The 25,562-nt window shown below is 49.0% G+C and overlaps 1 protein-coding gene across 6 annotated transcripts in view; it reads right to left on the bottom strand.

Moving 5' to 3' along the window:
- CNOT4 (CCR4-NOT transcription complex subunit 4) overlaps nucleotides 1-25,562 on the bottom strand; it is a 1,427,191-nt gene that overhangs the window by 1,072,579 nt on the left and 329,050 nt on the right. For all 6 annotated transcript variants that reach the window (XM_069628774.1, XM_069628777.1, XM_069628772.1 and 3 more), the window contains exon 4: nucleotides 18,948-19,034. In XM_069628774.1, coding sequence (XP_069484875.1) covers nucleotides 18,948-19,034 — 87 coding nt within the window. The remainder of the gene's footprint in view (nucleotides 1-18,947; nucleotides 19,035-25,562) is intronic.

Raw genomic sequence — 25,562 nt, 5'->3', positions numbered from 1 at the left:
ACGACAAGTCTTTGGCCTAACATCCCAAATTGACCAGCAGGCTAAAGCAGTGGCAGCATCGCTTGATGTAGAGAATGCATTCGACTCCATGTCTTGGAATTACCTGTTTGAGGTACTCCAACACATTTGTTGTAATAATCGCCAAACCCAAAACGTCAAACTTTTGTATACAAACCCAATAAATAGAATAAGGCCTGCTAGAATAAGGTCTAACAGGCCCTTTCTCAGACATTAACACTCAAATGGGAAATCATTCCGGGATGCCCATTTTCACCATTACTGTTTGCACTCATAATAGAGCCACTTTCACAACAGTTAAAGCAACAGCACGCACAAAGGGGTATACACATAGCGGGACTGCCCCAGATCTCCTTATATGCGGACACCCTACTGTTTTATAAGGAACCCAGGAGGTACACTTGGGACCGGTCATGGCTGAAGTGGCCAAATTAACCAACAATTCAAATTATAAAATTAACACCAAATCTGAACTTTTCCCATTGACTGAAACCACTAGAATGCCGACCGACTTCATGGGGCTCAGATAGACCCCCAACAAGCCTTAAATACCTGGAGTTGAAGGTAGCGCACACTCAGCAGTCCCTTTACGAACTGAACCACAAGTAATGACATGCATTACTCACTGTAATGGCATGTCTGATGATTTTATCTGCTTAGATTCACATGTTGTGCATATGGTTCAACATCCAGTGATAACCGCAGAGTATTGCATCTCTTCTTTCGGGGACCGAAAGGGGACGTCAGCATAGGTGTGTCTGTAATACTATCACTATCGTGACGTGTAGTGTACCCAAAATCCCTCATGCGCCGAGATCTCTCAGATTGTATTTTTTTCTGCCATGAGGGAGCCCAAGGCTATTGTGAGTGAGTATATGAAGCAAGAAAGTAGTGAGACGTCTATGTTCCTTCAACCCCGAGTGGGGAGGTAGGGAGGGCGAACGTGAATCTAAGCAGATACAATCATCAGAAATGCTATTACAATGAGTAATGCAGGTCTTCTGATGCTTGTTAATCTGCTTAGAATCACATGCTGTGCATAGACTAGCAAGCAGTACCCGGAGTTGGTGGTGGGTTGTGAGAAGGAACAGTAGAGAAAAGATGTCTTACTACTTCTTGTCCCACCGAAGAATCATACCAAGAATGAGTTTCTAGGCAATAGTGTTTTGTAAAGAGGTGTACCGAACTCCAGGTTGCAGCTTTGCAAATGGACTCTAGGGGAACATTTGCAATGAATGCTATGGAAGCCCCAGTGCCCAGAGGAATGCGCTCTAGGCTTGAAGGGCAGTTATCTCTTAGCAAGAGCGTAACACAGTTTGATGCATTTGACAATCCACCTTGAACTGATCGAAAAATTGGTTTGTCTTCCTCAGTGATTTAGTTCTTTCCAGGTAGAACATGACTGCCCTGCGCACATCTAGTGGGTGTAGGCTTCGTTCGCCCAGGCTAGTGGGATTCTGGAAAAAAGTAGGTCGTTCAACCGATTGTTTCACATGGAATTCGAGATGAATTTAGGTGCAAATCTGCAATGCGTGCGTAGAACTATCTTATCGCTGTGGACTCCAACAAAAGGGTCTAGAACCAAAAGGTCATGTCGTTCGCTAACCCTTCTAATAGAAGAGATAACCACTAGGAAGGCCGTCTTGTAAGTAATGGATGCAACAGATGGAGCGGATGGAGATGGACGGAGCAGGTAGAGCGAACGGAGCAGGTAGAGCAGACGGAGCAGGTAGAGCACAGAGCGGATCAAATGAATTGGATGGAACGGATGGAACACTCTAAACAGATGGGAAGGCTGAAATGGAAATACGGAATGGATAGACTTGTTTATGTGAATGAAGGATTGAGTGATGGAATGGATGGAAAGACTAGTAAACAAAATGACGAACCAGACGAAATGTATGAACAGACGAAGTAAAATGAACTGAGTGAATAAAATGGATAGAATAGATGGTACAGATGGAATGCTCGATCTCAACCACCAACTGACAACCATCATATCACAATACCACGCTTACTCTCTCCTATACACCACCATTCAAATAGAACACAGCAATACTATGACACATTCGGTATAGCTGTTCTCATACTAACACCTGCCACATGCTCATCCTAATTAAACACAGCAAGCTGAGCACACAGCCAGCTTAAGCATTCTCCTCAGGCCTAACGCATCAGAAATCAGTCTGGGCGTCAACCCGCCAGAATGAACACATACCTGACCTCCCAACCACCACACCTACCGTTAAGAAGCAGCTATCATGCAACTGCCACACCAGCTGCACACATATCCGGTGCACCAACGCACCTTATGACCATCTCTCTCTCAACTGACTTGAGCTACGGTTCCCGAGGGTGTTCAATCTACCAGCACTTTGAGATCATACCAATGATACATAAGGCGCTATATAAATGCAAAGTTTATGCATTGGCTCAAAGGGAGATCCCGCGAGTCTGGTTAAAACCACATTTAGATCCCATCCAGGAGCTGGGTGAGAAATGGGGGGATGAATCCTCTTAACCCCTTCCATAAAAGCTTTAATTACTAGTATTTTCCACCACAACACCTGTTGTGACTTGGTGTAGGCTGAGAGAGCAGCAAGATTAACTTTAAGGAAATTGAAGACCAACCCTGTGTCTAACAAATGGGTTAGGTACAGCACAATGTGCGTGGGTGAGCAATCGATGGGATTGATGCCCTTGGTATTACACCAGATGACAAACCGTTTCCATTTGCTGGAATATCAATAGTGGGCATTAGGTTTCCTAGCTTCCATGAGAAAGTCCATGCATCTCTGAGGGAGCTGAACGTGTCCAAACTATGACCTCAGGAGCGAAGCTGCTAAATTCAGAGTTTGTGGGCATGGGTGTAGGGTCTCCCCCTTGTCCTCAGACATGTTGTACGGGCAGGGTAGTTTTACTGGTGGGGAGAGGGACATTTCCATCAGATGAGCAAACCAGGGTTGGCGGGCCCACATGGGGGCTACCAATATTGGTGACTGGTTCCTGATGCATCTTGTGCACCATCTTGTTGAGTAGTAGAGTTGGGGTTGGGGGGGGTGGCGTAAACAAATTTCCATGACCATGTTATCCAGAGCCCGTTCCCCTTGGAGCGGTTCTGGGGGTACCTGGAGGCGTAGTCTTGACATTGGGCGTTTTCCTGAGTTGCAAACAGGTCGATCTCTGGGAAACCCCATTCTGCGAAGATGTTGGAGACGATGTCTTCGTGCAGACACCATTCGTATTTTATGGTCAGTGGGAAATCTCTGCTGAGCACGTCTGCCAGAGGATTGCGTTCCCCTGGAACGTGCTGGGACAACAGAAACATCTTGTGTTTGAGAGCCCACATCCAAATGTTTTGGGACAGCTTGGATAGCCCTGGAGTCTGTGTGCCCCCCTGTTTGTTCAGGTAATACATGGCTGTGGCGCCGTCTGTCAGAACCAGCACTGTCTTGCCTTGTAGTTGCGTTTCAAAGGCTTTCAATGCCTTGAACACCGCTAACAGCTGCAGTAGATCTATATGGTTGGATGCTACTTGTGCGGACCACACTCCATGCGCTGTCTGCTGAAGCAGGTGAGCTCCCAATCACGTGAGAGAGGAGTCTGTCGTGAGAGTGGCTTCCACTGCATGGGTGGTGAAGGTTTCCCCTTCAAGAGGTTTTCCCTCGACCACCACTGCAGAGAGAACGAGGGCTAGCGAAACTACCAGATCTTCCCATTGTCAGCTGGCCTGACACCACTGGCTGTTGAGCCACTCTTGCATGGGACGCATGTGCAGCCGCGCGTGGGGAACCAAGTATATGCATGACGCCACCATACCTAGCAAGCGCATGGCTTTGCGAACCGTCACCTCCCGACTAGCTACATATTGAGGGATCTGAAAAAGCATGTTCTGAACCCTCTCGTTGGAGGGGAAGACGAGGCCATCCTTCGTCCTATTAGAGCCCCCAGAAATTCTTTTACTTGACTGGGGACTAAACTGGATTTTTTCTCGTTGATGGAGAATCCCAGGCAGAACAGGTGGTTTACGGTCTTCTGGGTGTTCAAAAAGCATGTGTTGTAAGAGTCCCCTGTATTAGCCAGTCATCGAGGTAAGGGTAAACCGGGACGGACAGTCTGCGCAGGTGTGCTGCCTCTACTGCCAGGACCTTTGTAAACACCCTTGGCGGAGAGGCGATGCCGAAGGGGAGCACTTAGAATTGGTAATGCCGGTCCTCTATCATGAACCTTCGATATTTCCTGTGCGCTGGCAACAATGAAATATGAAAGTAAGCATCTTTCATGTGCAATATTGCCATGTGGTCCCCCTGTTTCAACAGTGGGATCAACACCTGTATCCTTGCCATACAACATTTTTGAGGTTTTATAAACTTGTTCGCTGGGCGCAGGTCTAGAACAGGGCACATGGTGAGGTCTTTTTTGGGTAAAAGGAAGTACACTGAATAAATACCCTTGGTTTACCTGAAGGATAGGGACGGCTTCCATGGCGTTCTTTCCTAGCAGCGCTTCCACCTCTTGATTCAGGATCTGCCGATGGGCCGGTGAGAGGCGCTGTGAGCGTGGCGGTCTCAACTGTGGTGGTCGGGCGAATTCAACGCAGTACCCGTGGGCGACGGGCTTTATGACCCACTGGTCTGAAGTTATCCCATGCCGTGAGGAAAGATGTTAAATGCCCCCCGACTGGGGTGACATGGGAGGGGACCTGGATCTGTTGGGCATTTCTCACCAGAGGCTGCAGCTTCTCTGGGATTGGGGCCTCTACCTCTGGCTTTGCCGTAGACCCCTAGGTGGGTAGTAGTCGGGGCTTCCTGATGTTTGTCCAGAATTATAGTTTCCCGTGCTGCAGTTCTGACTTGCACGGGACTGCCGTCAAAAGGAGTAACGAGAACCACCAGCCCTTTGAGGGGGGGGGTTTATGAGTTATTTGTTGCAAGGACTTAAGAGTCTCATGCTCTTTCTTGGCCGTCTCCAGGGCATCGTTGAACGCTTTTCCGAAGAGATTGGTCTCTTCTATGGGTTTGTTGAGAGCGGCCTGTGTTTCAGGCTTGAACCCCCGAGTTGCGAAGCCAAGCATGCTGCTTGAGTAAAGTGCCCCGGGCCAGAGACCTGCCTGCTGTCTCAGCAGTGTCTAGAGTGTTCTTGATTATATTCCGATTTGCCTGCCTGCCCTCGGCCACAATGGTGAGAAGCCTGGTTATGCATGAGGTGTATGCACGCTTACCTAGGGCGTACAAACTTGGATTCCTTATCCGGAGGTGCCTCCCCCGTAGCAAGGGGTACCCCTGCCTGTTTCCAGGTGGTATTGACTACCAAGGTGTCAGGGGTGGCATGGCCTTTAATATATTGAGGGTCCACTCCTGGTTCACTGCTCGTGTCTGAGCTGGCATGACCAGGGAGGGGGCCATCTTTTAACAGCATTTAGGATGGGAATGGCTTGGCTTGCGGGGGAGGTTGGGGGGTGGGGGGGGGGAATTCCTTGAGATTGTCCTCCACAGTCTTGTTCGGGTACCGCCTACAGAGTAGTGATCTGAAAGTGATCTGCTGCCTTCCTTAAGATGAATTTGAAGGCCATTTGGGTGGATAGAGGAGAATCTAGGCTTAGCACATCAATGTCCTGATCTTGCGTGTGGATCGTCCATGGATCCGTTTCCACTTGCTGGGTTTCCTCCCAGTCGTCCATGGCATCCGCCTGGTCCTCAGGGTAGTCCTGCAGGAAGGAAGGGTCGTCTTCTTCGCTGTAGATGTTCTGTTAAGTGTCGATCTGGACCACATCTTCATGGTGGACAGAAGCCGAGGGCTGTGGCAAGATTTTCTTGGAAACGTGAAGCTGATCTTAAGAGGGTCTTCACAAGATCTCTTAGGATTGTCTCGCTTTCTGAGCATCCTTCCCCTTTCAAGACGATCCATGGACCCTTCGAATTTCTCCCTTGTCCACTTAGAGGAACCAGAAGGGCTTAAAGGTGGAAAAACGTAGTTTTCCGCCCTTTGGCGTTGAAATTTGGCTCCAAGGGTGTTGGACAGAGTTTGCAGACTGTCCTCATAGGTTTCGCGAGTATCGGGCCACCACAGCGTGTCATTAGACTTGTCCGCGGCACGCTCCATGCATTTCGACAGTGTAGGTACCAGCCCAACTGCAGAGTAATTCTGGCGATACTGTCCTCAATCTCCGCCGAATCGGTGTGAGTTAACGGGTTAGAAGGCCTAGCGGTAGATTTTGCGCCTGGGGAAAGGCTGTGAGGCCCAGTAGTAGGTTTTGGGCCTACCAAGCCTTTAGGGTCAGTCGGAGCGTTGAATGACCGCGCTTTGGCGTGTAAACCCGATTTAGGGGTAGCGCCCTTGTTTTTGGAGTGCCCAGTCGCAAGACGCTGCTGCGGATGCGGGGAAGGCTGCTGATCTACCCGATCAGAGGAATCTGCTGACATTTTCGACAGCCCTGTTGGCGCTTTCACCTTTTTTGACAAAACCTTCGAAATCAGTGGTGGGGTTGTGTGCTTAATGTTTTGTGGTATTTGTACACCACTGTAGCCGGGTTTTGTCCCTGAAGCGAGACATGCATCAGACCTTCAGGGGTTGGGGACGGGCGTGGCAGACCAAGAAGTGTGTGCCTCAAGGTCTATAAAATCCAATACGGATGTTTGGTCATCAGAGGCGCCTTCATCACTTTCGGCGGGTGTGGCGGTGGGGGAAGAGAACTCAGCCCGCGACATACTGTAGGTGGCTCACCGCTTTACACGGCACTCCTTTAGGGTCTTAGGCCGAAGGAGCTTACAAGCCGCACACCGATTCTCGTTGTGATCTAAGGGGAGACAAAAATTACACATTCTGTGCTCGTCTTTCCACGGGTATCTGACCCTACACTTATGGCAGAAGCTAAATGGTGTCCTTTCCATAGCGAAAGGTATAAACAAAGATGACCAGACCTAGAGGGCAAAGAGGGGGAAGAGGAAAGACATAACAAAAGATATTGTCCCCACAACCCCACTCTCCCTATTGTGTAGGCAGGCCAGGGGGCCCGGCCACGTGGATGACTCAGCTGCCGGATCTTAGGCGCCTAATCCACCGCACCAGAAACTTTCCGTAGTCTCCGTCGAGGTTGTTATTTCACCTTAAGTCACTTCAACAGCGTTAAACAGACAAAGTCGGAATAAAGATAAACAATGTCTCTTATGAAGAGCTCCGCTAAAGTGCGACCAGTATCTGGGCGGAAAAAAACAATCTTAGGGAACTCTGCGCATGAGGGGTTTTGGGTACACTACACGTCACAATAGGGATAGTGTTATAGACACGCCTAGGCCGACATCCCCCTTCGGTCTCTGAAAGGCCAGATGCAATACTCTGCGGTTACCATTGGATGTCGAACCATATGCACAGCATGTGATTCTAAGCGTATAAACAAGCATCAGAAATAAGAATACACTCACTGTAAAGCTGATGTCACTATACAGCACACTATCCCTGTAAACAATGGTTGTGGTACCCCAAGCGCCTATATTTTACAAGCATAACGGTATGGCTGGGTACATTTTTTTCTTCGTAAAACACTGATCCATGGCAGTACACTTTGTATGGGGAAAAGGAGTGCCTTGTATGAGCTGGGAGAGGCTGACAGTCCTATGAAAGGGGCAGCCTCGCCGCCCCCGACTTTGATTTGTATAATCTTGTGGCCCAAGCACAATACGCAAGTTACTGGTACACATTACCCCATAGACCGGTACACACAGACATTGAACGGTACAAAGCTGCCCCAACAGACCCCAAAGCAGTCATCTTGGATGACCACTACAAATACTCGTGCACATTCGACCCAGTGCGTGCGTCAGAGGCATGGGTCAGACCGTTCAAGCGCCACAAAATTGTTGTCCCATATAGCATAACAATCTGACTCTGGAACTGCCCCATTCTCACCACCCCCCCCCCCCCAACCTTCTTGTGTTAAATTACCCCTTTTGGAAAAAAGGTTTGTTGGATAGTTGTCCAAGAGATTTCAGGGTGTCATATTCCTCTAAGGCACTGTTGGGAGCATTCTCAAATGCCTTTCCAAAAAGGGCATTTTAAGTAATGTGGTCTGCATTTCCATCTTAAAGCTGGACTGCCTTAGCCAGGCATGGCGATTAATTAACATGCCTTTGGCTAAGATGTGGCCTGCATCGTCAGCAACGCCTATGTTTTTCGGCATTCAGTTAGGTACTGGTTTGTCCTCCAACACAAGTCTTTAAGAGTTGAGACTTAAGAAGCTCTCGGGCAGCATCAATTTTCCAAAAGGGTGGTACTGTTCTGGTTTGGTAGGCAAATGAGGATGCCATCTTTCCGCCAAAAGTATACATCTTTTTACTTTCCTTATCAGGTGGGGCCTCTACAGAGGCCAGAAGCGTGCCTTCTCTCTTCCTGGCCGTAGTAACCAGGGAATCTGGTTTTAGTGGACCCTTTATGTACAGAGGGTCAGTAGGGGTCGCCTTAAATACTTCCTCGGTGCAGTGGTTGACCATTCTTGTAAGGTTCGATGTTCAGAGGGAAGGCTAGCATGCCTTTGGATATATTGCAGAAGGGGAATACATTGTCTCCAAGAATGTCCTCTACATAATCCCTGTCAATGTGGGCCTTCTGGGTGTCTATTTAAAAATGTTGGGTGGCCCTGAGGAGCAGCTCCTAATACTGGAGCAGCCACTGGCTGATACTGATCTTCTGGGGACTGGATGACGTAGATGTCATTGTCATAAAATTGGTCCAAACTATACTGGTCCTCCTGGGAACCAGGATCCTGAGAATTTGTGGGCTTTACAATATAGGGATTCCGAGAGGGTTCAAGGGACTGAAGTAGCAGGGGTTTGGATGGAGACGTTGGTCTGAAATGTCCAGGCGTGGCACCTTGGTAGGTGGCTCATCCCTGGCTACTCTTCCTCTTTGGGTAGGACTCTGAAGGTTTTTGAGTGCTTCAGGGTGCCGGTCCATGAAGTCTAAAAACACTGACATTCTCCTTGTGACCCTATCGAAACTTTCTGGGGTCCACTCAGTTAACTTGGGACATACTGAGGGGGTAGGAGCGTTTTGGAAGGCTGAAGGCTCCCTGTGATGCAGTGCCCCAGGAAGGGTGTCCTTAGAGGGAGTAAAGCCGCTATCTAGGGAGGTAGCAGGCAGGGATGGATGGTTAGGGCGTCAAAGATTTGGGTGATGAACATTTGGGACTTTAAACGTGTGACGGGGACATGCTTAATGAGTTCCCTCATTTTGGGTTGTGTTTCGAGGAGGCACCGAAACGCTGTTCGGCACAATCCCTGGTGCACGTGAAAGAAGGGCCTTTTTAGGTGCAGTGTCTGAAACAGGCCTGGTCGGCAACTGCTTCGGAGACTAGTTCTGCAGCAAACACGAAGTCTATGCTGCCTTCAAAGCTCACCCGCCCCTGGCCCCGACACATCTATGGAGGCCTCGATTTGCATGGCGTGGGCGGTCCAGCGTACGGTTTGAATGTCATTCAAGGTTTTCGGACAGAAAAACCTGCAGGACTTGCAGTTCTTTTTCATGGTAATCCCTTAGCAGACAGTGATTGCACACTTTGTGCGTGTCTTTCCAGGGATATTTCCTGTTACAGGATGGGCAGAACTTAAATGGTGCGTTTTCCACAGTGAGTGTAAAAGGCAACGCAGCGATGAAAGGGAAGATAAGGGGTCAGATGAGGCATTCTCTAAAAGGAAAAGTGCAAGACATCCGACCCCCACTCTCCCTACTCTATTGGGCCGAGGTCTGTGTATGACGCAGTCCTGGTGCGCCACGGCGATACGAGCTTAGACTGAGATTGAGCCGTCTGTCCAAAGCAACCAAAGCAGTTAGTGCAGCAGGCGATGGAAGGTTGTTGAAAGAATAGTAAGAAATTCTAATATTAAACTTTCTAATCAAAGGCATTAGCCAGAACTCTGCAAACTAACTGACTACGATGGCGGACAAATATAATTTGAGGGACCTCTGCGCGTGAATGACTATGGGTACAGTTGACGTTGCACTATGGATAGCATTAGTAACACGCCCAGTCAACGTCTGAGTTTTCGAAACCAAATCATTTAATACTCCGAGACTACCAATAGATGTCATTCTAAGCATAGCATGTGATCTAAGCAGATCCACAAGCCTCAGAAGGGATACATTACTCACCGTAATCGTATTGCTGATGCTTGTATCTGCTTAGATTCACATGCTGTGCATAGGCCGACATCTAGTGGAAGCTGCGGAGTATTAGTTTGTTTTTCGAAACTCGAAAATGGGCGTCGGCACAGGGCGTGCCAGTAATACTATCCCTAGTGTGACGTCCACTGTATCCAAGATCCCTCACGCGTCTAGGATCCTCAGATTGTATTTTTTCTAACATGAGGTAGCATGAGGAGTAGCGTGAGTACAGATAATCCAAGCAGCTAGACAGAAAGGTAAGACTACAAGCAATCATGCGCCTTCGCTCAGAGGGGAGGAAGGGTGGGTCGCATGTGAATCTAAGCAGATACAAGCATCAGAAATACGATTACGGTGAGTAATGTATCACTTCTGAGGCTTCGTGGAATCTGCTTAGATCACATGCTGTGCATAGATTAGCGACCAGTACCTGAAGGAGGTGGGATGTGAGAAGGGTCATGAGCAAATAAGTGTCTTAGAACCGCTTGTCCCACTTGAGTATCTGCCTTGGAATGGGCGTCAATGCGTGAATAGAGCTCCAAGTAGCTGCTTTGCAAATGGTGTCAAGGGGTACATTTGCAATGAAAGCCAGAGTGGCCCCAATGCCTCTTGTCGAGTGGGCTCTTGGCGTGAAAGGCAGAGTTCTTTCAGAGAGTGAGTAACACAGCTGGATACAGTTAATAATCCACTTCGAGATGGCACCTTTAGAGACGCGATCCCCCTCTCTGCCTGTAGCTACAGAGACAAACAGTTGATCTGTTTTTCTTAGCGGTCTGGTTTTATTTACATAGTAGAGGACCGCCCTACGCACATCTAGGGTGTGTAGGTTCACCTCAGCCGAGCTTTGTGGGTCCTGGAAGAAAGCAGGAAGCTCGATGGACTGGTTTACATGGAATTTTGATATAAATTTAGGTGAGAACCTAGGATGTGTGCGTAAAACCAGTTTGTCTTTATGGACAGTAAAGAAGGGTTCCTGCACTGACAGAGCCTGAATTTCACTGACCCTTCTTATGGAGGTAATGGCTACTAAGAAGGCCGTTTTATAAGTCAGGTGTTTGAGACTGCTTTTATGCATGGGTTCGAAAGGGGGGCCCATGAGCTTGGCTAGCACCACGTTAAGGTCCCACCCTGGTGGTGGGTTTGAAATAGGAGGGTGAAGTCTCTTTACTCCTTCCATGAAGGCTTTAACTACTGGTACTTTCCACCACGAAACCTTGCTTTGGGAAGTGGTGTAAGCAGACAGGGCTGCCAGGTGTACTTTCAGTGAGTTAAAAACCAATCCTGCATCTAGCAGGTGGAGCATGTATGTAACAATAGTGGAAGGAGTGCAATCAACCGGGTTGATTTGTTTACTCTGGCACCAGATAACGAACCTCTTCCACTTGTCAAAGTAACAGTGCCTTGTGTTTGGTTTCCTAGATTCCTTTAGGATGTCCATACACCTCTGTGGCAAATTGAGATGTCCAAACTCTATGACCTCAGGAGCCATGCTGCCAGGTTCATTGAGTTGGGTTGCTGGTGCACTGTTTGACCTTTGTGCTGGGACAATAGGTTGTACCAGGCTGGAAGTTTGATGGGCTCGCACACCGCCATCCTGCGTAGGTGTGGGAACCACGGTTGTCTTGCCCACATGGGAGCAACTAGGACGAGCGTCATCGATTCCCTGTTCATCTTGTTCACCACTTTCCTGATGAGGAGTTGGTGGAAAAGCGTACGCAAACATCCCCGACCAGTTCATCCACAGGGCGTTCCCCTGGGAGTCTGGTTGGGGGAACCTGGATGCAAATCCTGGGCACTGTCTGTTTTCGCTTGTGGCGAATAAGTCTATAGTGGGGAAACCCCACTGAGAGGAGATATCTTCTACGACCTCTCGGTGTAGAACCCATTCCTGTTCCTCTGGGAGGGAGTCTCTGCTCAGAGCATCCGCTAGGGAATTGAGCTCCCCTGGAACATGTTGTGATGACAGGAAGATGTTCTGGATATGGGCACTCAGACGGATTTTCTGGGCAAGCTTGGACAGATTTGGCGAGCGAGTCCCTCCTTGCTTGTTCAGGTAGAAAATGGCTGTTGTGCTGTCCATCCGGATTTGCACTGACAGGTTTAGTAGGTGGGGCTCGAACGCCTGAAGCGCTCTGAATACTACCAGAAGCTCTAGCAGGTTGATGTGGTTCTTGGCCACTGAGTGAGACCAGAGACCCTGAGCTGTGTGGTGGAGATGGCGAGCTCCCCAACCCGTCAGACATGCATCTGTAGTGACTACTGCCTGTACTTCCGGATTGTAAAAGGGTTTCCCCTGTGCAAGATTCTCTCTTGTCCACCAGTGAAGGCTTTGTACCAGTGTTGGTGAAACGACCACTAGATCGTCCCACTGACCAAATGCCTGAGACCACTGTTTCGCCAACCATTCCTGCATGGGACGCATGCGCAGGCGCGCGTGGGGGACCAGGTAAATACATGACGCCATCATGCCCAGTAAACGCATTGCTTTGCGTACCGTTATTTGTTGGCCGGACTGATAATGCGGAATTTGCAGTAGTATATTCCGAATTCTTTCTTCTGAAGTAAAGGTCAACCGCTCGAGTGTCTAGGATTGCTCCTAGGAATTGTTTTGAGGTGCTTGGCACCAGGCTTGACTTTTTCTCGTTGATTGAGAAGCCTAACTCGTGGAGGAGGTCGATAGTCCTTTGAATGTTTGTCCTGCAAATTCCTGGGGTTTCCCCCGTTATGAGCCAGTCGTCCAGATAAGGGTACACTGGGACTGCCTCCCTGCATAGGTGTGCAGTCGCCACCGCCAGTACCTTGGTGAATACCCTTGGTGGCGAAGCTATCCCGAAGGGCAGTACCTTGAATTAGTAGTGTCGACTGTCCACCTTGAAGCGCAAATACTTTGTGCGCTGGGAACATGGAATAAGCATCTTTCATATCCAAGGTTGCCATGTAATCCCGTTTTTTAGGAAGGGAATTACTTCTTGTAGCGTGGTCATACGAAACTTTTGGGGCTTGACATACTTGTTGGCAGGCCGTAAATCCAATACTGGGCGCATTGTCAAATCTATCTTTGGCACAAGGAAGTAAGTTGAATAAATACCCTCGTTTACCCGGTGTTCCGGGACGAGTTCTATCACGTCCTTTTCTAGCAGAATGGCGATCTCCTCGAGGAGAATCTTCTGATGTTCTAAAGAGTGTACTCTTTGTCGTGGAGGATGGTTCCGGGGACGCTGCAGTAGCTCTATACAATATCCTGTGGATACTGTTGACAGCACCCATCTGTCTGATGTGATCCCTTCCCAAGCTTGGGTGAAGTTGGAAATGCGTCCCCCCTACTGGGGTTGCGTGAGAAGGGACCCTGAACTGAGCATCACTGCTTTGGTGGAGGCGTGCCGGCTCCCTTGCTGGGACTGCCTCTGCCTTTACCACAACCTCTCCTATTACCCCTGCCTTAACCCTGGGTAGACTGTTGGTTGTTGTTCCACTGTGTACCCTGCCCCTGGGAATAGTTAGATCCTCTCTGGGAATTTTGGCCGCGTGGGCAACGAAAATTACTATTCCCTCTTTGGTTAGGGGGTTTATTGGTTAACTGGCCAAGGGACTTGAGTGTTTCGTATTCGTCCTTGGCATTCTTCAGTGCGTCTTCGACCGCCTTACCAAACAGATTGGTTTCGACCGGTTTGTCCAACAACGATGCCTGGGTTTCTGCCTTAAAACCAGACTGCCGTAACCATGCATGTCTTTTGATAACAGTGCCTTCTGCTATCAATCTGCCTGCGTTGTCCGCGGCGTCGAAGGTTGCTTTCAAAATGCAACCAGACACGGCTCTACCCTCTGCGGAAATTCGAGCTAACTGGCCCTTTAAAGGTTCAGGAGCAGAGGCTATGAGTGCTGCGACTTCTTCCCACTGATGGCAGTTGTATCTGGCCAACAAGGTGGTGGAGTTTGCAATCCTTGCTTGATAGGCGGACGTTGAGGCTACTTTCCTGCCAAAACCGTATAATTTTTTGCTCTCCTTGTCGGCAGGAGCTTCGGACGATGACAAGGGTGTTCCAACCCTTTTACGAGTGTTGGTGACAACTAAGTAGTCTGGCTTCAGATGTCCTCTTATATAGAGGGGGTCAGACTGGGCCGCCCTGAAAAGTTTTTCAACCCTGGGATTGACTGCTCTGGTTAGGTTTGGGTTGAACAGGGACGGGTCTATTCTCCGCTGAATGGACTTAAGGATAGGGATGGTCTGGGCAACAGGCCTCCTTTCTCCCACTAACTCTTCTGCGAAGTCCCTCTCCTCCTGGACACCGTGGGTGTCAATATGGAAATGTTCTGCTGCGCGTGCGAGAACCTCGTTTAGGAGGGGTTGGTTATCGACAGGGGAGTCGGTAACCGGGGCTTCGTTCTCTACCGGGGAATCTACTCTGTATGTTTCCGGGTCTTCCTCTTCTTCTACCTGGTCCTCATCATCCCCATAGTAGCCCGTCCCGGTTTGCTCTTCTACGATGCCAAAGTCTTGGTCCTCACCAAAGGAAGCCTCTCCTAGATACAGTGAGTATGGTCTAGAGTAAGGTTGTGCCTCGAAGGGGTGTGACCTTATCGGTGTATCAAACCGGGGCTTTTACTCAGGGGGATAGGATCAGTAGAGCCCGAGGGTGTCGCCCCTTGTGGATCATACGAGAGGAAATGCTCTGGATTTTTATCATAAAAATCAGCCAAAGACGACATCCTTGACATGACCCTATCTATGTCTTCACTCGACCATTTTCTGGAATTGGGAATGACTCTCTCAGCAAGTCTATGGGATTTATCTTGAGTAGATTTGCTGGTCTTAGACATATCAGCAGACGTGGTCTTGTAGGTCTGTTTACGGGGGAGTGGTGTGTTTCACAGGTGTGGAAGAGTGCAAAGGCTGCTTCTTCTGCTGCTGTTTCCCCCCCTCCCCATGAGTGGAAAAATGTTTTCCTTGTCCTTTAGTGGCTCCGGTGGTTTGCGACGTCTGGCGTCTAGGATCGGGGGAAGGGTCCCTGACCTTTGAGCGTGGGACCTCGCTGATTTTGACTGCGGGCTCCGACTCCTGGAGCGCGGCCTGGGGGTGGAAGTCGTCTTCGTCTTCCGACGATCGAACTTCTGTTAGCCTAGAAAGCGAGGCACTCTTGGCAAGAGTGGATGATTGCCTGGAGTCATGCGGCGATCTTGATCGAGAGCGCCCAGAGGACACCGAATCGGACCGTTCTGTTTGTGCCTCTTTCCGAGAACTCGACGTCGTCTAGTCTTGGTTGGACTTCGTGTATTTAGTGTGTGTAGTGTGTGAAGCGCTTGTGTCGCCGGGGGTCTTCCCCATAGCCGCCCTGCCGGACGACCTTCCGAGGTCGGGGACCTGCGCTCGGCTGTCTTTCGACGCCGTAATGCCCTCGCCGTCGCTGAAGGCACCCTTCGCTGGCATGGCCGCCTGCCTGGCCTGGTGGGCCCAACGCTTCGTCGAACTGTCCTTAAGTGTCTTAGGTTTAAACCTACTACACGCTCTGCAGTTCGCTTCGGGGTGGTCCCTCGGCAAGCAGAGATTGCACGTGGCGTGCCTGTCGACCCAAGGGTATTTGCGATTGCACTTGGGGCAGAATTGAAAAGCGGTACTCTCCATATGCACCTTGAGGCAGCAGGCTGTTAAGTGTAGGAAATGTATAAGGTGTACCTATATACCAAGAGTGTAGACTATGTACAACCCCCCACTCTCCCTACTTGCAGGGCCGAGGCCAGAGGCCTTCCAAGGCCGGGGCCGAGGCCAGAGGCCTACCGAGGCCCAAATCCGTCGTGCAGCAGCAGACGGTCGATTTCTTCTCCAGCCGGCGTCTAGTGTCGAAGTTCGACTTTGGGGTGGGGAAGGATATCAATAGATTAATATTTTAAATATTTTATCAAAAGTATGGCTAAGGCCAGGGGGCTCCGCAAAATGCTTCCGACCAGTATGGTGGAAAAAAACAATCTAAGGATCCTAGACGCGTGAGGGATCTTGGGTACAGTGGACGTCACACTAGGGATAGTATTACTGGCACGTCCTGTGTCGACGCCCATTTTCGAGTTTCGGAAAAACAAACTGTAATACTCCGCCGCTTCCACTAGATGTCGGCCTATGCACAGCATGTGATCTAAGCAGATTCCACAAGCCTCAGAAATATATATACACACAAATGACAGGTTTAGTCGGACTCGGCAGACATTACCCAAAAAAACGCAAGCTTGCACACAATTCAATTTTCACTAAATGCCTAAAAGACTCCTGTGGTTGCCTATTTGTGGAGTGACACAGCTGTTAGGGAACGCAGTGGCAGTTGTCCTAATTGAGATTAAGGGCACAAAATAATTCAAGGGGTTATTAGGCTTTCTGTACAAACGTGTCTGGTATAAAAACTCTCCGTTAAGATATCAAAACTGCAACCGGAATCCTGAACCAGATCAGGATGGCAGTGGCAAGTGTTCGAGTCCAATATGCATGGACCAGAGTCCACCGGATCATTAGCAATCAATGACTTAGCTGGTTTCTCTTCTGCCAGAGCAGAAGGAGCTTCCCCACCAGTCTGGTGCATGCAGAAGAGTCTGTACCTGGTGGGGTAAGTGTGGCCAAACTCTTATTCTATGGACTCTCCTGGGCCATTATCTGATCACAGCTAGCCCTACACTTGCTTTCCAGTGCGATATGCCAGTTTCAAACCTGTTTCCACCTTTATGCTCTCCAATGGGGCAACAGGGCCCCCTGGAGCCTTCCTATTCCTATTAACAAAGCAGTGGTTCTCTAGTTATCCCTTCAGATAATGGGGTCCCATTCAATCCATCTTCAAACAATGTAATATCGGTTTATAGACATAATTTCGAATACAAAAATCTCGAAAGTCAAAAAGTAGAAAAAAAAATGTCAAATTTTTTTGACTTTTTTCCAAAATGGGGGGGTTCCCCCAACCACCCCTTTTTTTTTGTTTTAACTTTTTTTTATGTAAACTAGAGCCAAAAAAAATATATCGAAAAAAAATAATTCGACATTTTTTTTCCGACATTTTTGATTCCACTTTGTCTTTCGAAATTTTTCATTCAAAATTATGACTGGACACCGTAATATATCTCTAACACCCTCCTGATGGTACTCTTCAGTCTCCTACCAATATAGTTATCCTCCAATTGCATTTCTTCTCCTTTCTGTAATTCTCACTTGACTCCAAGTCAAATATCTCCTCCATAACATTTCTCTGCTTCTAAATCTGAGCTCTCCTATTTCTCTCCAAGGCAAAGACATCAGTTTAAGGAACAGTCAAATGTTCTCCTTCCTTCCAGGTGATATCCTTTGTCCTCTCTATCAAGCTATTCCTCTTTCCCATCTGATTTAATGTCTCCTTGAACCTCACCACACATTCTATAGATGCCAACAAATCACCTCTAGCCTCCTCACAAAGTTCAGTCAGCCTCTTCTCCACCTCAACTTCTTTTCTTGATGACCACTATTCTTCTAACCACATTTCCTTCGCAGGCGACAGCTTTCAGTTTACTCTCCAAGCCAGTATCCAGGTCTCTGCTCCCAAACAATTAAATGCGAGAACCTTACCCTCCTCTTCTGCACTACTGATATTCCATTCTAATCCCAAAAGCTGTTACTTCAAACCAACATCCCTACATTTGCCCCATTTGTATCACATCTCAGCACTCCTCAGTACCTCCTCTATCCAGGTCTCCACTCCCGAAGTTACTCCCTGAACCTCTAGAAAACCAGGATCTTCTAGTCTGCTGATCTCTGCCTGCCAGCTCTCCCAATACTTAACAGACATGTATGGCTGTTTTTAAAGGCTGCTGACTTCTCCGGTGTGGTACTTACGGGAAATGCCCTGCACCCGTGTAGAAGGTTTGGAGCTGTGCTCTATTTGGGCAATTTGCTTGGGGTGAGGTGGTCTGGGCCAAGCTTACATTAAGCATCACCACTGTTCTGCTTACTTCAGCGTATAAGTCGTTACTGATAACCCTTTGCTAAGTGAAAACTGTGAGATACATTTAGAATGCTTCAGTTGCATAAAAACTAAGTTTGCACCACCGGCAATGGAAAATAGAGTTTATATAGTTTCCTCTCCATGGGCAATACGAAATCACTTGCCGATTATTCAAGCAAACCTGTACACCTGGGACTCCTGTGGCCTGTGTGAGCATAACTCAATTGGATTATCCCTCGACATCAATGTCCAAGGAAAAAAAATAATTTCCGTGCTTCCTGGTAACTTTAAAATGTCGGTTGCTTTAAGGGGGTAGGCCTTCTACCCTACATTAGATATTGGAGTTTGGCCAAGAGGGAGCTCCATGCACCGTAGAACATATTGAGGTCACATTCCTTGGCTTGCTGGCCTACTTCAAAGGGGATCTCAGAATTCCTGTAATTTCCCCTTGCCAGAGGTAAACCTGCATGAAGTTGAGAAGGTATTCTGTACTGTTGGCTTGCTGGACTCAGTAGGCTGATAATTCAACTGCCTGATTACTAAGATTTAACCTAATGCGGGTTGTAAAAAGTATATTTTTGTAGACAATGAGCATCTTTCGTCTGTTCAACAATTTGCAACCTTTGTTTTAAGGCAACACCCTGGAAGGCAGAGTTCTCCAACACCTAAATGGAGGGTTGCCTACTAGATATGTACCAAAGGACTACAGCAAGAGGCTTGCCAGGCACCACTATCCTATTGATTTGCTTCTGATCACTGAGACGGCTTGCAATGAATTCTTGAAATATCTAAACTCATGTTTTAACCAGCATATTCCATTAGTCTTACCTGTGAGCCTGCATAAGATGTACTGTTGTTAATAACGACTTTGTGTATTTTGCCAAACTTCCCAAAATATTCTGGTCGTTTTAAAACCTGGAAGACATAAATAAGCAATAAGGAACTCGCTGTTCACATTAATCACATTAATAAAGGGTGATGGAAATTGCAGAACTAAACATCTGACTAATTACTCCTACAAGGAAGTACAGTATGAGACCACCAAAGGAAGCATCAATCTGAAAAGAAGAAAAGCTTGACTTGAAGAATTAACCAAGTAACTCACTGTAGTGACTACCCGACTCGTAGTCCATAGTCTCCTTTCCTCCATACTTGTGGGACATTCCGTCCTTCAGGACGGGACCGGAGCACTTTTGTAAAAAAGCATCAAACTTGTTTAGTCTTTATTTTTACGCAGGGCACTGTACGCTGCCGTGACCCCGCCCTCCTGAGCTCTGCCCCACACATCGCCCTTCAGTCCTTTTCTATCGCCAGGTCTAAGACGACTTAAGCAATATTAGAGGATACTTATTAGAGAGGACGGCGGGTGGGTGTATGAAGGAAAGGGGACTATGGACTAGGAGTAAGGTAGTCAGTATGGTGAGTAACTATTATACTCCTACGTTCCGTCCCCTTTCCTCCAAACTTGTGGGAGATTCCCAAGCACACCTCACAGGTAATATGGGTGGATGGGAAAACTCCTTTACTGGAATAGGTTCTTAAGAACAGCATGGCCGAATTGTGCATCGGCTCTGGAGCTCAGGTCCAAGCAGTAACGCTTACAAAAAGCTGATGGGGAAGCACAGGTAGCTACCTTGGGGATGGTTGCCCAAGGGACATATTTCGGAAGGAAACAGCAGCCGCTTTGCCACGCACAAAATGAGCATGGATGCCTTTCGGGGGTTGAAGGCTCCAAATGCTATAGGCTTCTGAAATACAGGAGGCAATCCATCGGGAGATAATTGCTTTGGCAGCTGGTTTCCCGTTCAGGTCTGACAAAGTTGTGAGGAGCCCCTGAGTTCACTCGTTCTATCGAGGTAAAACTTCAAGGCTCGGCCGACCAAGTTGTGTAAAACACTCTCGGCATCAGATGCCAGGTTAGGAAAAAAAGACAGGTAAGGAGATTGATTCAGATGAAAATCGGTAACCACCTTAGGCAGGAAGGATGAGTGCGAAGCACAACCTTATCCTTGTGGAAAGTGAGGAATGGGTGCTCCACAGTAAGAGCCTGAAGCTCACTTGCATGCCTCGCTGATGTCACCGATCATAAAGGCGACTTTCCAAGAAAGGAATTTCAGATCGGTAGAAGCCATGGATTCAAACGGTTTATGGCATAACGCGGTGAGGACCATATTCAAATCCCATTTGGGATGAGGGGTGCGCACTGGCAGGAAGAGGTGAAGACGACACACAAAATGTCTTTTAATGACTGGTTTAGTCAGTGTAAAAGAACAGCTGTCCGTGGACAGGTAGGCTGCAATGGCCGATAAGTAAGTTCTGCAAGACAGAACATGAATGCCTGTAGCTGCGAGGTGAGACATGAAAGATAGAACAGTGTCAACCGTAGCATGCCTGCGGTCAAGCTGTTCAGCAAAGCACCAATGGCAAAAACAGCCAGACATTTGCTCCTATATTGAGCCCTCGTGGAAGGTTTTCTGGCCGCTTGGATAATGCGCATATTGTCCTTGGACAGATTAAACTGTGCTAAAGATTTGAATTCAAGCACCAGGCTGCGAAGTTGAACGATTGTGGGGAGGGGTGCCACAGCTGGTGATCTTTTGGTGAAAAAAAAATTGGAATCGGCGGCAATCTGATCAGAGGAAGAATCGACAGATGATGAAGTTACGAGAACAAGTATCTGGCTGGCCACCAAGGAGCTATGAACGAGAGTACAATTCAATGTGCTCCTGAGCTTGCAGAGTGACCGATGAATCGGAGGCAATGGAGGAAAAGCATACGCTTTCATGTTGTTCCACGGGATCTCAGGCGCGTCTGTCAAAGACGACGCCCCCAGGTCGTCTCTGGATGCATAAAGACAAAGTTTCCTGTTTGTAAGAGTCGCAAAGAGGTCCACTTCTGGAGTGCCCCATTGGCGAAAAATGTTGGAGAACATCGCTGTTCAATTCACATTCGTAACTAGCAGCCGACTGGCGGCTGAGTGAATCTGCAGTTACATTGATGTGACCCGGAATATGTACAGCCTGGGGCCAAACCTTATGTTGAATGGCCCAGTCCAAAACTTGTATGGCTAGGTCCAACAGGAGAGGTGACTTGGTGCCACCCTGCTTGCTTACGTAAAACATTGCAATAGAATTGTCTGTGTATCCGGACTACCTTGTTGGCAATTGACTGTTATAAAGCTCTGAGCCCCGGAAAAATAGCCAGGAGCTCCAGATAATTGATGTGGAACTGCCTGTTCCGAGGCATCCATAGGTCGAATACTTTGAGGTGACGCAGCGTCACTAACCACCTCAGAAGAGAGGAGTCTGTGGTAACCGTCACTTGTGGGCAGGGCTCCTGAAAGGAGGCCCCCACTAAAAGGTTGTTGGTCGAATACCGCCACTGCAGATCCGAGGTCATGCATGAAGGAACTAGGATCATCTTGGAATCCGGGTCAAACATGAGACCAGCTTCTCCGAAGAGGTAGCTGAGTGCGCCTCATCTTTAGACATACCAGAGGTAGAGCTGGCACACGAGAGACCATGAGACCCAGAAGTCTTTGGAACCACCAGGCAGTCATGTGCAAGGACTGGCGGAAGAGCCGACACATGGTCAATAGGTCTGCAATCCTGTCCTTTTTTAGGAACACCCTGGTACTGATAGTATCCCAACGGAAACCAAGGAAAATCAGGTGTTGAGACCGCCATGGACGATTTACGCCAATTCACCGACAGCCAGAGATGGAACAGGAGCTGAATGAGAGACTGAAAATTGGCCAAGGACGTCTTTGGGCAAGGACTGCGCAGGAGCCAATCGTGAGATATGGATAAACATGAATAACCTGCAGTCTGGGGAAAGCTGCAATTACCAACACTTCATAAAGACACGCAGTGCTGAGCTGAGGCCAAAAGGGAGCACGCGGAACTGAGTGTTCTTCTCCCAAGAAGAAACGCAGATATTTCCAATGCGTCCTGAACGTCCAGTTCACTGACCCAGTCGCACGTCTGGAGAGAGGACTTTATTTGGCAAGGAATGATCATGAATTTCTCTTGGGGAAGAGCAAGATTGGGAAAGCGGATAGTGCGCAGGCCAGCCTGGTTGGGTTTGGGCACTGAACAGACGGGAGTAGTAGGCCTTCCCTTTATCCCTGAGGGGAAGAGGCTCCACCGGTCTGAAGTGTAGAGGTTTCTGTACTTCTGCTCTAAGGGAGGGCGACCCAGTCTGCTGAGGGTTGAAGGGTGGGGTAGGGTGGAGGGGCAAGCAAAAGCCTGCCCGAGCGATGGACAAAACCCACCGGTCTTCTGTGATGTTCTGCCACGCCTCCAGATGAGACGAGATTCGTCCTCCCACCGGAATCTCGTGCGACCGACAAAAAGTATCATTTGGATGATCAGCAGGGATACTACCAGTCCCTGGAGAGGAGGCTGATGGACGAGAGAAAAACCGGCCACCTTGCCTTTGTTGCTTACGACGGGGCCCGCCAACCACAGCTTCAGATCAGCATGCACCGCGCTCCTGAAACCCCCTGAACCCAGAGAGAGAGACAGAGTTTGGGAGCCTGACCGCTGCATATAAGGGGCCTTAGCTGGAGCTTTCGCCAGGGCCGATAAAGATTTGGGGGTCTGAGTACTCGCCCTTGTGAGTTTCTCATCTGTGGAGGAATGAAACAACTCCTTGCCATCAAAAGGAAAGTGTCCTGCACTTCTTTTGAAAACTCTCGCATGGAGCAGCGCTTGGCGGGAGAGGTCGACCCCGACCATAACGCCTCGAGCTGAGGTATCTACATGGCGTGTTGCAGATTCAAGTAGATCCTGTGCCAACACTTTGGCATTCGACAGCACAGATTTGAAGTCATCTAGTCTGTCAGCAGGGATACACTCCTGGAAATCAGCTAGCTCCTTCCACAGCCTAAGATTGGCTGCTGCCAGGATGAGCCCGGTGTTAGCTTGACGAAGTTGGAGCCCCAAATTGGGAAAAAATGTCTCGTCAATGGCGTCAAGAAGTTTATCCTCCTTGGAGAGGATATGGTCCGCTGCAGTGGAGGATGCAGATGCCGACTTGGATTGGAGGGTGTCAGCTGCCACTACCGTGGACGATGGGAGCGGACAAGCCGACTAAGCTATATCTTCTGAGGCGTGAAGCTTGTATCGAGAGTCAACGCTCTTGTTGAGATGCAGCCCAATATGGGGTTTGTCCCAGACCTTACGGGCCTCAGCCAAGACGTCCTTCTGGAGGAACAGGCTGATGTGCTGTTGCGGCGATAGGTTAAAGGCTCCCAAAAGCACCCCCCTCCGGTGAAGCGGGAGCTTCGGGTACTGGGATATCAAGCAAATTCATCTTATCCAGTACCCGGGCATGGAATGCTCTGATAGAGTGGGGCTGTTGATCGCTGTCCTGGTCCTCGTTCCGGTGAAGCGGAAACAGGAGGCTGATCCGCTGCACGTGGTGCCTCAGGCTTTGAAATGTTGTCTAGCGGCGCACCCAATGTTCTCTATCGGGGTTAGCAGAGGCAGAGGAGAAAGCGCTGGAGGAGGTCCGACAGGTAGAGGTGGAGGAGGAGGCACCACTGGTACCTGCGTAGGAGCAACTGGGGCCAAAGGTGATAGAGGACTGGGGTACATCTCTTTAAAAAGGCACTTAAAGTATGCCCTCATGAGATCAGAGTGCATGAGCGTCTGAAACCTCCCAAAGAACACTTCCTCCAATGAAGCTCTAGGCGCTGGAATAGGAAGAGGCCGCTCGTGAGGGGCATACCCCCTTCAGTGCAACGAGGATGGCTGCCAGGACCACCCACCGCAGGCAGGGTCCATGGAAATCAGCGGTGCAGAAGCAGGAGGAAACGATACTGTAGAGGCAGCAGTGCCAGAGCACGCCAATCATTAAAAGGGCGGAATAGGTTCTTGTTGTCCGCATGGCATGGAAAAACTCTTCAGCCCAAAAAGAATGCTCCCAGCACCAGCCGCCGTGCACGTTGGTTTAAGAGGTATCCAAAATCCCTGCCGTAGACCATGGAGGTTGAGCCGCCATTTTGTCGACACGCGAGGAGAACTGCGTCACAGGAGAAAGCGAGGCATCCGTCTCCTCAGGGGGAAACGGGGGTCTTAAGCAGCATTTTAGCATTGAAAGAAGGATCCTCGGCTGAACCGGTGCGGTCAGATCTTGGTTGTTTACTGGACATCTTCGATACTGTCCCAAAATGAGCCTCGAGTGGAGAAGCCTCGTCAGAGCCAGTACTCAAAGGCCTTTGGTGCGTGACCGCTTTCCTTAACCCTAGACGGAATCCGTACCCACACAATGAGCGTGGGAAGGTTGAATACACCTCACTGACAAGACTGTCAAAAGAAACTCCCTCGACTCTGCGGGTACTGGATTTAGCCCCATGAAGAGGAACTTCGGTTTTTAACCCGGGACGTAAAGCTCCCTTAATAGGGGCCTCGAGTCGTGACTCGGTATGGAAAGCTCCAGTAATGTAGACCTCAGGGCGAACCCTGGTATCCAGAGCAACAGGAATCTGGCTGAAGTTAGGCCCTCAAAAGGAGAACCTCAGAAGAATGTCTAGTTTTGGCAGGCACACTACGGGAATCCTCAGAGGACGCTCCAGTGTGCCTATTAGGCCCTTGCGGGACACCTCCGGGATGTCCCCGGTAGAAGAGCTACGCGAGCCACTCCGGTCCCAGAAGACCCCGGAAAGGAGTCCCCAGGCTGGGATGCCCCAACAAGTAAGAACTTACCAGGCGTTTCTTCTCATCGAAGAGCTGTGAATGCGGTGGAGGAATGCGTTGGAAAACCACCTCCCACTGAAGACAACGCTGGAGTGCCCGGACGGACAGGGAGTCGCAATAAAGACACGAGTCCCAGAAATGTTCTGGGGCCCAGACACTCCAAACAAACAGGATGAGGATCCGCCCCTGCGAAACAACGTTCGCATGAAGAACAGGACACAAATCCCAGACACTCCTGCATAGACTGAACTAGGCGACCGTGGAACGGGAGCAAGAAGGAAGGATAACAGGAGTAAAAACAAAACTCCCAGTGATACAAGTGCGTCCAGTCCGCGCGGAGAAAAGGACTGAGGGGCAATGCGCAAGGCGGAGCTCAGGAGGGCCAGGTCACTGCTGCGTGCGTTGCCCGGTGTAAAAACAAAAGGACAAATGTTTTGATGCTTTTTTACAAAAGTGCTCCAGTCCCGTCCCAAAGGATGGAATGTCCCACAAGTATGGAGGCAAGGGGGCGGGATGTAGGAGTAAATGAAATACGCAGGTCACATCACAGAGCAGCTCTATGCCAGCTAGAGACACTTTACACTGGTCATACATGAAAAATATACTTTACTACTTCAATGTTAAACCCTACCTCTAAATACTGCAGTTACCATAAATAGCACAAAGCCAAGTTTCTCAGTTATGCTAGTAAAGAAAGTACAAATGGCAAAAGGCATACAGCTGAATGAGGAAGAGAGTCTAG

The sequence above is a fragment of the Ambystoma mexicanum genome, chromosome 12 (genome assembly GCF_040938575.1).
Source record: "Ambystoma mexicanum isolate Mex_15411 chromosome 12, UKY_AmexF1_1, whole genome shotgun sequence".
Classification (NCBI taxonomy): Eukaryota; Metazoa; Chordata; class Amphibia; order Caudata; family Ambystomatidae; genus Ambystoma; species Ambystoma mexicanum.
The sequence above is the reverse complement of the archived record's forward strand: the minus strand, read 5'-3'. Positions and strand labels throughout refer to the sequence as shown.